Here is a 13,831-nt window from a genome sequence, read left to right on the forward strand (position 1 = left end):
GCTTCTAACGCGACTACCAGGAAATAAAATTTAGATGTTAAGTTCTGTAGCATTGTTATTGTAATCTTCTCATCGACTTGGACTCTACAAACATTAACTGCTGGAATATGGACATAATTTTGTCAATGTAGTCATTCATATTGGTGCATTCACTCAGCTTGGTACTATATAAAACACACCTCAAACCAATTCTTATCAGCAGACCCCCATCTTCATATACTGCCTGCAGGGCTATCCCTATGTTTTCAGCTGAATTTGTCCCGTGTACAGTATAATAGAATAAACAATACTTAAGCCAATTGTTCCCATGGCTCTTTCTATATCATCTGGTTTTGGATTGTTGCCTGGGTCAACTGTAACTTTACATAACCTTTTACACTGTAATTGGATTTCCATTGCATATTTCCATGCAATGTAATTTTCTGAACTTTTCAGTTAAAGTAAACCCCATCATGGATGCAGCTTCGGTATACATGATTTGCACTGAAAAATGTTTTTGCATTCTCACTGATTTGTTTAAGGAATACTCTGCGCTGACATATTGCTGACATGCTGTGCCTACATAGAGTGCTCACCATCTGTGTTTCACATGTCTTCTGGCATTAATATGTTTTGCATTTGTGTGCCTGGGCCCATAACCTATTTATATGCTATTTGTGTGTGCTATTTGGTGGTGGTATGCTGAATTAAATAGCAACACCAGAGGAATTGCAGTCCAGGTGATTAACCAGGTGTCAAGTATATTGAAGTGTATTATTGGTTACTGTAGAGCCATAGTCACAGTTACACACTTATTAATCTGGATTGAACTGGGTTTAAGTAGGGCATACAGAGCACCAGCTGGTGATGTACTGTACATTGGTAGTAGAGTAGTATATACAGGATACGCAGTATATACATACAGTGTACAGGATAATGCAATGATATATGTTAGGTGCACTGACAATAATCTCCTTTAAGTGATGTGATTATGAAGTGGGCAAAATGAAGTGGGCATCAGAGCACCTCAACATTTTATTACATTATTTTCATTCTCACATCTATTAATGAAACTACATTTAATTCAAAGACATCAATTGCCCACTTCATAATCACACCACTTAAAGGAATTATTGTCGGTGCACATAAAATTATATATATGACCTGGAAGAGTCACCAGTGGTCAGGCAGAAAAACAATTTCTCCTTTCCATCACATTCTTAACCCCCCTCCCTTGCTCACCTCTTTTTTTATTTTTTAACCCACAAACCCTTCTCTTGCCCTCTGCACACATACAAAGGGAGCACAGTGTATACCATGAGTATTTTGAGTCTGCAGGATAATGTAGAAGGGTCTCTGGAGCTAAGTGGAAATGTCTGTGTCCCATTGTGGCACTCATACACAGTGACAAGATTGTGCTGAGCATGCACAGAAGACCAAAAAGTGGCCATCTTGGTTATGCTTCATGTAAGGAGCATTCATGTAAACAGCCCAGTAGTCCACTCCATATTTCAACAGTACCAAATAGAACTAGCTCTGTTGACTTGGCAGATTCTGCCCCTGACTTACATCATATACAGCTTCTGTGATGTCACTGAGATTTAGTTTAGCACTTGGCAAAGAAGTTGTCAGTTCATTCTGAATATGTATAGTATGTATAATAGAGGATCACATGCCTTGAGATGGACATGCACAGTAGGAGTGTGTTACCATCACCAATGGTTCCCACCATGGGGAAAAGAGAGAGGGGAGTTGTGGCTAAAGTAAATTATTGACAGAGGAAAATGGGGAAGAAGAGAGACCCCTCAAACTGGCATTCTCCATTTCCAATAAACTCATGTATATTTTTTTTTATTTATTTCCTCAAGACAGCTACATTGGATAATATATAGTCTAATATTATTAACAATTACATATTTTTTATTAATGTGCACAGTGTAAATCTTTATAAAGTATACTTATTATTGTGGAGACTGATATATCCTTACACATGTAGGTACGGTGTATCTGTAAAGTAGATGTACAATGGGGCTCTGGTGTTTGACTTTAAGCCACAATTTAGTAGCACTTCATAATGTGGAAACTACTGTAACTTCTGCTCAGGGTACCTCTGGTATAGGTTGGTTTCTTTACATTTCTGGGCTCTATGGGTTGGAATGTGGAAAGGGCTCATGCACCTGAAAATCAGGAGATTACAGCCTTGAACATATACTTTGCATATAATTTGCATTATGCTGGTATAAAAATGACACCTTAACCCAATGAAGAATGCACTGCTTTATTGAACTCCTGCTGTACAGTCTTTAACCACTATGAACATCTGTTAAGTGGCCTTCCTCCTCACAGACTGTCCCATTTGGAGGCCATTATAAAAGCTGCTGGCAGGCCAATTCTTCCTCATTAACTCAATAACTTCAGGTTCTCAACTCTGCCATGTATTGCACAAGTTTGCTCTACAGTACAGTACCTCTAATATTAGGGATGTAATTATGATCCTGGTGGTCAGGATGCCAGCGCTCAGAATACCGTCACCAAAATCCTGACACCTGTCAGAATCCTGCCAGCATTTTAACCTCCTGCATCCTGACAGTAGATATTGGGCTTGGGGGGGGGGGTTAGCCACAAAGATGAGGATTAGGGTTAGGCTGCAGGGGATGGGTTAGGTTTAGGCTGTGGGGGGAGGTTTAAGGGGTAGCGGTAGGGTATGGTTTAGCCTACTTCAGTGTCTACATTGTAGAGATGGCTAGTGAGTGAATGTCTCAACATAATGACTCGAATCATTTAGATGATCTAATGATTCGAGTCACTCAAAGTTTGGTGTTTCGAAGCGCCCACCTCTCTAGTCTCTCAGTCAGAGTCAGTCTCCCCCATGTCAGGAACATGCGATTATATCACTCAGTGTGATTGGGAGGCAACGTTCCTGGTGACACCCCTCTGGGAGGGAGCAGTGAATGATTCTGCTCAGGGCTGCTGCTGTGACACTCAAGACAAACTCGATGCCAGTGCAGACGATTCCTCTGCATTGAGTATGTCTTGAGTGTTACAGCATCAGTTCAGGGGTGCGGAGCTGTCAGCGACTCACTTGGAGTCGACGGCACCCCTGTGTGCTCACACTGCTCAGTGGTACACCCCTGGAGGGGTGGGGGTGCCGAAGCCCACCAAATCCAACTGCCGTCTTCATTCTAAGTGTCGTGTCCCCAGACACTGTCTCGAGACACTCCAATGAGCTGAGACATGTGGCTTCAATTAATCGCTCTGCCCATGACTACTACCTTGTAACCCAGTCGAGATGCCGGCATCGGGATTCTGAGTGCAAGGATACTGAGCTCCGGCATCCCGTATAGCGAGGTAAAAAACCTCGCGCCCCTCGTGCTCAATTTTGGAATACTGCGGGTAGGCGGGTAGGCCTCCCGATACCCATGGTAACCAATTAAAAAAAAAGTGGTCCTTGGGTTTTCAGCTCTGAATACCCAGCGGCGCGTAAAAAAAAAAAAGAAGAATTCTTCACTTACCTGCCCAGGGGTCTCCGCGGCTCCCGGTGGCCTCCCCTCTACACACTGGAGAGGGGGCTGCTGGGAGTCCTGGGGGCTGCTGGGATGCTCCAGGGTCTGGTGGGAGGCTCCAGGGGCTGGTGGGAGATGTAGGTCTCCCAGGGTCCATTCCGGGGGGAGCACACAGACACTGGAGGGCCACACACATCGGGGACCACACGCACACAACACTCATACACACACTGACATACTCACCCTGCAGCAGAGGACCCAACTTCTGATGCTGGATACAGAAGAAGAAGCAGAAGGCAGCACTGCAGAAGGTAAGTAATTAAGGACTAATTAAGCAATTTGGAAACTTCCAATTGCATAATTAGTCCTCAGAGGGGTGCCGCTGGGGGAACAGAGCAAGTCCCTGTGAGTTTCCAAAAAAATAACAATTTGGGAAAAAATCACACTTGCTCTGGAGGTGTGTGAAAAAAACCTCCGGGCTCTAAATTGAAAAAAACATGCACCTAATTGAATAGCAAAAATCCTGCACCAGTAGGAAAAACCTTGCAGGTGCGAGCTTTTTGCTATTCATGAACCCAATTGAATATGCCCCTAAATGTTTTTCTTAACCTGTAAAGCTAAATCAGTTTTGCACCATCCTAAATGTGTGACCCTACCTGAAAGTACTCCCCCAACCAGTCACTCTGCTTGGACCAAAATCTGTGGCCCATCATCTCTATTAATATTCTACACATCAGCCTAAATTACTATTCTAGAACATATCTTGTTGTTTGGAATCCTCCTCTATATTTGGCTTTCCCACAGTTTCTCACACTGTTGGAACACTTTGGAGGCATATATCTTATTTGCAGGGGGTTGTATATAGTGCAAATTGGTATCTTTAGACCTGGTACAGAAGTGTCAAAAAGCCAGTCATTCTGTGGTACATGGTTTGTACAGTTCAGCTTGCCCTCTGCTGTGTGCACTGAATAATCATTAAGTTAATAGTTGAACTTACATATATCTAACATAAACTAAACACTTCATATTAGGGTACAATAAGCAGTTAAATACTCTTTACTTAAGTATGGGAGGGCAACAGGTACAGGCACTGTAGGAAATGTTTACAAATTCCATTCCATTCAGTATAGTAAATAGAGCATGCAGAACATTGTGAACATTCAGTGTTGAAAGCTGCATAATTGTGCACACAATGGAAAATAGTCTCTATAAAAATTATCCTAATTATGTGTGAGATTTTATGTTCCAGTTATCCAATCCTATTCATCTGTTGAAGCACTGAATTGAGAGTGTCTGAAACCTCTTTCTCAACCATAGAAATGCTAGTTGATCATAAACTATATGCTATATTATTCTCCAATTAGGCATGTACTGTGTGTGTATATACAGTATATATATATTTTTTTTTTTTTATTATTATTTTTTCTAGGTAATAAAGTGCAAGGCAGCAGTGTTGTGGGAGGCACATAAACCATTCAGCATTGAAGAGATTCAAGTTGCTCCGCCAAAGGATCATGAAGTTCGCATAAAGGTAAAATATATTATACATAATCTATCTATATAATCTATCTATCTATCTATCTATCTATCTATCTATCTATCTATCTATCTATCTATCTATCTATCTATCTATCTATCTATATACCAAGAGGGTTGTCACTCCAGGACTTGTAAACACAATCAAACAGGCTTGCTTTAGTGACATTTAGGCTTTATTCAAACCTGTCATCACACATCAACATATATTAACAAATCCTTACCTTAAATACCCCACAGAGTAACATCAATGATCAGAAGGTCCGGCTGCATGCTGTCGGTGTGGCCTCCGGTGATGTCAGAAGTGTGGTGGTGCCCAATCGTGACTTCTGCTGGAACCCCCACTGGCCCATAGCAATCAGATAAACAAATACAGTAATAGGTGCGCGAAGGCACCACATACAAATACAGTACGTAAAAATACACAACTATATCAACACATCTAATGTATCTGCGGTCTAAGGCATTAATGGCCAATTTAAGACATACCAATGCATCTAAGGAACACTCTTTACACAAATCTAGGTCTCCCCCTGCCCGCGGGGATAATGTGTGAGTGAAATTATAGCTCCAAAAGAGCAATCTGGAAAAGAACAGAAATTAAAAAATGGTGTTCAGACTATATAAGCAAGTCAGGAACATAGTAGACCAAAACACATCTTCCAACATCTACTTATATGTAAATAATATAATAAGCACCCAAGCAACCTGTGCTCTAAAAAGAATATAGCAATACACAGCATCACAGCCAGGGTGTTAGATGCAGCAATTAAGAAACAGTGATTCATTCAGTCCAAAGGGAGACACAGTGTTTAGCTTACGTATCCATTTCGATCCATACGGAGAAGGGCTTGGGCCCTATCACCACCTCTAATTGAGGGGGGACCCAATCAATGATTTTATATTTCAATGTGGCCATTCCATGTCGTACATCCTTAAAGTGGCACGCAACTGGTTGTGCCTGGTTCCTGCCATCCAAAGCCGCCCCTTATGGCAGAACAGTGCAGGGCCATTCTCTCTTTAAATTGGTGAGAAGTCTAGCCTACATACACCAGACCACACAGGCATCTGATGATGTAAACAACGAATTTAGAGGTTCACATCAGGACATGCCTGATGTGGTAATGTCTGCCTGAATGGGGATGAGCAAAGGTACTCCCTACTTCCAAGTAGCTGCAGATCGTGCAGTTAATGCACCTATACCAGCCCAGTATTTTACTCATAAAATGGGTGGGTGGACTGATTTCCAAACCTGAGATGTCATAAACTCTTTTATATTTTTGGGTCTTCTGTAGCACGGCATCAGGGATGTAACATTCAAAGCCAGTAGCACTGGGTTGTCCGCCACAATATGCCAGAGATCTTTTGCCGTTTTGTTCAGACCATGGCTGTAAGGGTTAAACTGATTGACCCAAGGGACAATTTTAAGATTAGATTTTCTTTTTTTGTTTATGAGGGTATCTTCCATTAGTATTGACATAACTCGGGATTTGGTCTTTAAAAGGTCCTTCAAACGGTAGCCGCAGTCAACAAAATTCTGTATTATCTGGTCCATCTCAAGCTGGGCCACCACCGGGTCAGCTGTAATTCTGTGAAGCCTCAACAATTGGGAGAATGGGAGACCCTGTTTTAGGGAACACAAGTGATACAGTTGCTCTCTGCCCTAAGGAGTGTGTTCCTGTCTGTAGGTTTCTTGTAGATGGTGGTGTTAAGGGTGGTAATGTTCTTGGTAACCAACACATCAAGGTAGTGAATTTGAATAGGTTGAATGTCCCATGTAAACTTGATGTGGGAATCGAATTGATTGATTTGTTCCATAGCCTGTACGATCCCCTCCTTACAATTAAAATTGATGTTTCAATAATTATACACTAAAGAGAGTATCACAACATATACAGTCAGGTCCATAAATATTGGGACATTGACAGAATTTTCATATTTTGGCCTCTGTTCACCCCCACAATGACTTTGAAATTAAACAAACAAGATGTGCTTTAACTGCAGACTTTCAGATTTAATTTGAGGGTAATTACATCCAAATCAGGTGAACGGTGTAGGAATTACAACGGTTTCTATATGTGCCTCCCACTTTTTAAGGGACCAAAAATAATGGGACTATCAACTCAAAAGCTATTTCATGGACAGGTGTGGGCTATTCCCTCATTATTTCATTATCAATTAAGCAGGTAAAAGGTCTGGAGTTGATTCTAGTTGTGACACTTGCATTTGGAATCAGTTGCTGTCGACTCTCAATATGAGATCCAAAGAGCTGTCACTATCAGTGAAGCAAGCCATCATTAGGCTGAAAAATCAAAACAAATATCAATGTCCCAATATTTATGGACCTGACTGTATGCTACATAAGGCCCCGAAAAGTAACATTTCATACAGTGAAATATTGAACTTTGCATTATATTGAACATATCTTGACTTCATATAAATACAAATGTAAAAGGTTTTGATTAAAATTATTACTGTACTTATTTTAATGTGTAATATAAAATATGTAAGTGTGTATGTTTCCAGAACATGCAGTGTTTATAAAATTACAAAAACACACAATTTTTATTTATTACATATGGGGTTATTTAGTGTACTAAAAATATGCAGAAACTATAACAATCAATCAGAGGTTACCTGTGGATAATCTGCAATAGCACAGGTTAGTCCAGAGGTTCCCAAATGCAGTCCTCAAGGCAGCCCAACAGTATAGAATATAAAGAAAAGGTGTATTTGAGCCAATGGCGCTGCACTCTAAAGCTGCAGAGATGTTACCAATAAGTCACCAAACTTAGGGTAATCTATACATATGAAAAAATTGAACAATCTCACTTGCACTCCAGATTTTGTCAACTTCAAATAAAGATGGTAGTGGTTTCTCTTCAAAACATAGGACCATCCATATATGCAAGCAAAGAATAATAATAAAAAAATTGTCACACCAGTGTATTATGGTTTAACACATTTAAATGCTCCAATTGTGATACTGAAGGGAAAAATCGGTGCGAAAAAGCTTCTGTCCAAGAATTCCTACTCCAAAAAGTCCCGACAGATGGTGTTTTCGAAGGATTTCAATCACCGCACCAAACTCGTGAAGAACACAATATGTTGTAGATTCTGAGATTGTTCAATTTTTTTATATGTATACCCCAACAGTATAGGTTTAGAGATATCCATGCTTGAGCACAGATGGTTTCATCAAATTGACTAAGGTAATAATTAAGTCACCTGTGCTCAACCATGGATAGCTTTAAAGCCTAAACTGCCTTGGGGACCGTGTTTGGGAACCTTTGGGTTAGTCGATGGATAGCAAAGATCTGATTGGGTAGAATGGCTAAAAAATGTCTTGTTGGTTCTAACCAAATGTCTCATTGGTTAGAATAGGATATTCTAATTTGTTCTTTAAAAAGCAGCTACTAATTATGTGTAATTTTGCAGAAAATATTAAAATTTTCACATTAGTCCCTGCTAAAGTAGAGGTTACAATATAAATATATATATATATATATATATATATATATATATATATATATATATTAAGGTGCAGATTTGCTACAGTCCTTAGCAGTGCTTTTTGACAATTATGAGGCCTATATATCTAGTATACTAAAGATGAATGGGTCTGGTTCCCTGAGAACCGGACCCACCCGACTTCGCGATCCAGGCCGGGATCAGAGTCCAGCTCGGGTTTTCCCGCCTGACTCTGATCCCAAAATAAGGCAAAGTGTCTTCATCCCCCTGTTGGATTCTCGCGGGTTTTGTTTACTATAACAGGTACTCGGTCATCGGCGCCAATTCACTCTGGCTGTAGAGAGTGAAATGGCGTGCCGGAAGTGCCAATGGCCTTAGGGCCGGTTTGAGTAGGGGAGAAGGAAGGAAGAGTTCCCCCACCCTCCACCCCACGGCTCCGAAATCATTATATCATTACGGAGACAGAGGTGGAAGGGGTGGAGGCATGGATGGGCCAGTGGCGGCTATGCTGTGCCGGAAAGAGACGGCGGCATTCCGCAAGGCCAGCCCCCATGACTCGCAGCACGCCACCTTGTATTAACCACGCCCCCTCCACAAGCGAGTGCAGGGCGGACTGCCAGGGTTGATATACAGGCCCAGTCCAACCCTGTGTCCAGGGGTGCTGTGTCTGTCCAGGGCAGGGGTTACTGTGTCCATTCAGGGGCAGTGGAGGCTGTGTCCATCCAGGTGCTGTGGTGTCCATCCAGGGGCAGGGGCTGATGTGTTCATCCAGGGAAGGGGCTGCTGTTTCCTTCCAGGGGCAGTGGCTCCTGTTTCCATCCAGGGGCTGCTGTGTCCATACAGAGCAGAGGCTGCTGTGTCCATCCATGGGCTGCTGTGTCCATCCAGGGCAGGGGCTGTTGTGTCCATCCAGAGTTTGCTGTGTTCATACAGGGATGCTCTGTCCATTAAAGAGTGTCCAGTGTAAAAAGAAATAAAAGATAATAATATAATTTTGTTTTTTTGCTGTACCCCAGTGTACTACATTATTATTATTTTTACTGTGTCGTTGCTGGTCTGACCACAGTGTAATAAATTCATACACATATTGTGACATTATATAAGTCGTATCACAGTGCAATATTCATACACGCATTGTGACACTGTTAGTGCAATATACACTAATTGTGACACTAAGTGGAAACGCAGTGTAATATTCAACACGTATTGTGACACTGTGGTAGCACAGTATATTCATAAAAAAATATTGTGACACTAAGTGGTAGCATAGTGTTTTATCCATAAAAATATTGTGACACTAAGTGGAAACACAGTGTAATATTCAACACATATTGTGACACAAAGTGGTAGCGCAGTGTTTTTTTCATAAAGAATATTGCGACACTGTAGGTCATTGATACTGCAGTGTAATATTTAAAATTGGTACACATTGATGTGTGTGCTGTACCCCACTTTATCCATGTTTGTTGATGTGGAGAACAATCAGTTGAGAGAAGAGCAGGAACCACATGCTAGTGCTGGAGCTGCTGCCAATGCCACCAGTCATGACGATATTACTCCATCTACGTCATCTACTAAAGCCGATGCCCAAGGGCATACACGGCTTAAGTCAGGGCATCTAAAAATCAAAGGAGCAATCTTTTACAGTGGTAAAGAAAAAAACATCAAAGGGAAAGTTAGACATAAAATTGGCAATATGCCTTTCACCACATGAAGTAGCAAGGAAAGGCTAAGACCTTGACCTTTATTATGACTGGGGGTTCTGCCTCTTATAATGATTAGAGATGAGCTGGTTCGGATTTCAGAGATCCGAACCCATCCGAATTTTGAGATCCAAGGCGAGAACCGAACGTGCGTTCAGTTCCCCCGCCGGCCCCGGATCTCAAACCGAGGCAAAACCATAGAGACGAAATCTTGCGGCTCGCGAGCTTTCGTCTCTATGTATATAAGGGACCACGTGGTGGCCACCATTTCACTCCGGCTGTGGAGACTGAACAGGGAGGGTGGGTAGTGTAGCACTGGGAGAGGTAGTTCTTACCTGTGCTGGTGCTGTGCTGTCTGCTGTGTCCTGGGCTGGTGCACTGCTGATCCATCTGGTGCTGTCACTGCTGTGCTTTTGGCTGTGTCCATCAGGGCTGGTGCTGTTGCTTATCAATCTGGGCTGGTGCTGTGCTGTCTGCTGCGTCCATCTGGGCTGGTGCTGTGATGTCTGCTGCGTCCATCTGGCCCAAGTTCTGGACCCGAAAAAATAAATAAATATATATTTATATATAAATATATAAAGACAATATATATATATATATTTTGTCTTTTTATTTTTTTTCTGTGTGTGCATGTTAGGCTTAGCCGCTCAAGATACAGTAGCAATGCAAGTTGCAAACTAGTGCTGCCTGACTCCAGTCGTCATCAATCTGTGCTCTGGGCCCAAGTTCTGGACCCGAAAAAAAAAAAAGACACTATATTTATTATTTTAGTCTATTTTTTTTTGTGTGTGTTTGTTAGGCTCAGCCGCACAAGATACAGCAACGCAACCTAGTGCTGCCCGACTCCAGTCGTCATCAATCTGTGCTCTGGGCTCGAAAAAAATAAATAAAAAAAATTGTGTGTCTTTTGTCTACTTTTCTTCTGTGTGCGCAAGACTGCACTTGTGTGAATTTTGTAACCGCACCTTGGCTACACTATTGGTGCTTGTGACACTGCTTCAAAACCACACAAAAGATGGAGAGCTGTCACATGACAGGAGAGCAAGGCCAAGAACCACATGTTGTAGCTGCCGCCAGCAGTCATCATGATAATGCAAGGCCGTCAACTTTCTCGTCCTCTATGAAGGCCTAGGCTTAAGTCATGCCATGGATATGGTAAAGCTACTTTTACTGTAGTAAAGAAATAAAAAAAAAAAATCAAAAGGCAAGTTGCCTTTAGATAAACAAAAAAATGGCAATATGCCATTCACTACACGAAGTGGCAAGGATAGCATAAGGCCTTGGCCTTTCTTTAGGAAGACTGCTGGTTCTGATTCTGATAGCCCTTCGAAAAAACTGTGTGCCCTGAGAAATCGAAATCACAAATCCCCGAGGAGAGTGCAAGTGTGTCCGCGGTTGTCATGTGTGAGCCAGACCTACTGTACTGGAGGATACTCCAAGTTCCAACATTTGTGTGCCCTCTGTAAATGTGGGGAAGGGCAGTCAACATGTTCCAGATGTAGTCATTGAGAATGCCTCTGTGGTATTGCACATGCAGGAGGAGGATATTTTAGTAGTTGAAGGCACTAAGGATGATGAGGATGTTGATGATGAAGATGTTGGTGATAAGGATGTTGATGCCAAGGATGTCCTTTGTGTAAGTAAGACAACAGCTGTTGTCCATGTATTGAAAAAGCCAAAGCCCATTGTTGTCATGCCGGGGCAAAAGACAAAAAAATCCACTTCTCACGTGTGGAATTATTTCCACCCCAATCCGGACAACAGTTGTCAAGCCATATGTAACCATTGCAAAGCAAGAGTGAGTAGAGGGAGGTACCTAAACCACCTAGAACCTCCTCCTTGTTACGTCACTTGGAGCGCATTCATCAAATATCAAAGTGTATGTCACCAAGTTCCAAAACTCAAAACGTAACAAGTCCAGTGTCACCTACCTGCTCCCTCTCTGTGGGATCCAAGCACCTTCAATCTCCAACACTTGCATCATCAACATCCTCATTCATCATCGGGAGTAGTCCTGCTGCATCCAATGTTGTTATTCAAAGCATGATTGACTCCTCTCCTATCCGTGATTCCTCAGAAGGATCCTTGATGACTACGCCTGTTGCTGCTGTTGCTGTGAGTGGATCTTTGTCCCAGAAGGGGACCAGGAGAAAAACTACTTGTAGCGTATCCTCCAAAAAACAATTAACTGTCAAACAATCGTTTGCGAGGGCAAACAAGTATGATAGCAATCACCCAGTTGCATAGCGGATTACTGATGCCATAACAGCTATGCTGGAATTAGATGTGCATCCAGTATCCGCCATTACTGCAGTGGGTTTTCAACAGTTAATTGAGGTCCTGTGTCCTTGCTACCAGATCCCTTCTAGATTCCACTTCGCTGAAACAGCAATTCCAAGTCTGTACAAGGACATTAAAAAAAACCTTATTAATGTCCTCAGAAATGCTGTTGTACCCACTGTCCACTTGACCACTGAAATGTGGACAAGTGGGACAGGGCAAACTAAGGATTACATGACTGTGACAGCCCACTGGGTAGGTGTATTCTCTACAACAGCAACTGCAGCAACATCTCCCAAAAGACAGCTGATACAGAGGCAGGCTACTCTTTGTATAATTGGTTTCACTAAGAGGCACACCGCTGAGAACCTCTTAGAAAAACTCAGGGAAATCATTGCTAAATGGCTTACCTCACTTGGACTCTCCTCGGGATTTGTGATTTCGGACAATGCCACCAATATTGTGAGAGCATTATATGTGGGCGAATTCCATCTTGTCCCATGTTTTGCTCCCACATTTAATTTGGTGGTGCAACATTTTTTTAAAAATGACAGGGGCATGCAGGAGATGCTGTCGTTGGCCCGCAACATATCAGGACATTTTAGGCATTCGGCAACTGCTTGTCGAAGATTGCATGACCAGCAGGTACTGTTAAATTTGCCCTGCCATCAGCTGAAGCAAGAGGTAGTAACTCGGTGGAATTCTTCCCTCTATATGCTTCAGCGGATGGAGGAACAGCCCGAGGACATCCAGGGCTATACAATGGCCTATGACCTAGGCCGTGGAGTGGGAATGCACCTTACATAAGCGCAGTGGAGAATAATTTCCGTGTTGTGCAAGGTTCTCAAACCTTTTGAACTTGTCACACGTGAAGTTAGTTCAGACACTGCCAGCTTGAGTCAGGTCATTCCCTTCATCAGACTTTTGCAAAAACAGCTGGAGAAACTGAAATAGGAGCTGAAACTGAGCTATTGCGCAAGGTATGTCGGATTGGTGGATCAAGCCCTTGATTCACTTCACCAGGATCCAAAGTCTTCAATCTATTGAAATCTGAAAAATATATTTTGGCGACCATTCTGGATCCTAGGTTTAAGCCCTACCTTGTGAGTTTTTTTTTCAACAGACCGAAATCTAAAACTATGCAACACCATCATCTCCTCCTTCAGTTTCAGCAGCTGCCAGGAGAAAACTCAATTTTCCTTACAGAATGCCAGCTGGTCATGCCTACTAGTGACATGTCTACCGTGACTATGTGTGATGCGGTCTCCATTCACAGAATGATGTGGAGGACTATTTCAAAGATAACATCCTAATAGCCAAATCAGACAGTCCCTTTCAGTGCTGGCAGGAATAAGAGGC

General features: G+C 42.3%; 1 protein-coding gene across 1 annotated transcript in view; it reads left to right on the top strand.

Annotated features, from left to right (window-relative positions):
* LOC148481540 (alcohol dehydrogenase 1-like) overlaps nucleotides 1-13,831 on the top strand; it is a 118,907-nt gene that overhangs the window by 8,974 nt on the left and 96,102 nt on the right. Inside the window, exon 3 of the mRNA XM_088453269.1 lies at nucleotides 4,912-5,013. Coding sequence (XP_088309395.1) covers nucleotides 4,912-5,013 — 102 coding nt within the window. The remainder of the gene's footprint in view (nucleotides 1-4,911; nucleotides 5,014-13,831) is intronic.

This window comes from Taudactylus pleione, unplaced genomic scaffold (genome assembly GCF_031769625.1).
Source record: "Taudactylus pleione unplaced genomic scaffold, aTauple2 ptg000574l, whole genome shotgun sequence".
Taxonomy (NCBI): Eukaryota; Metazoa; Chordata; class Amphibia; order Anura; family Myobatrachidae; genus Taudactylus; species Taudactylus pleione.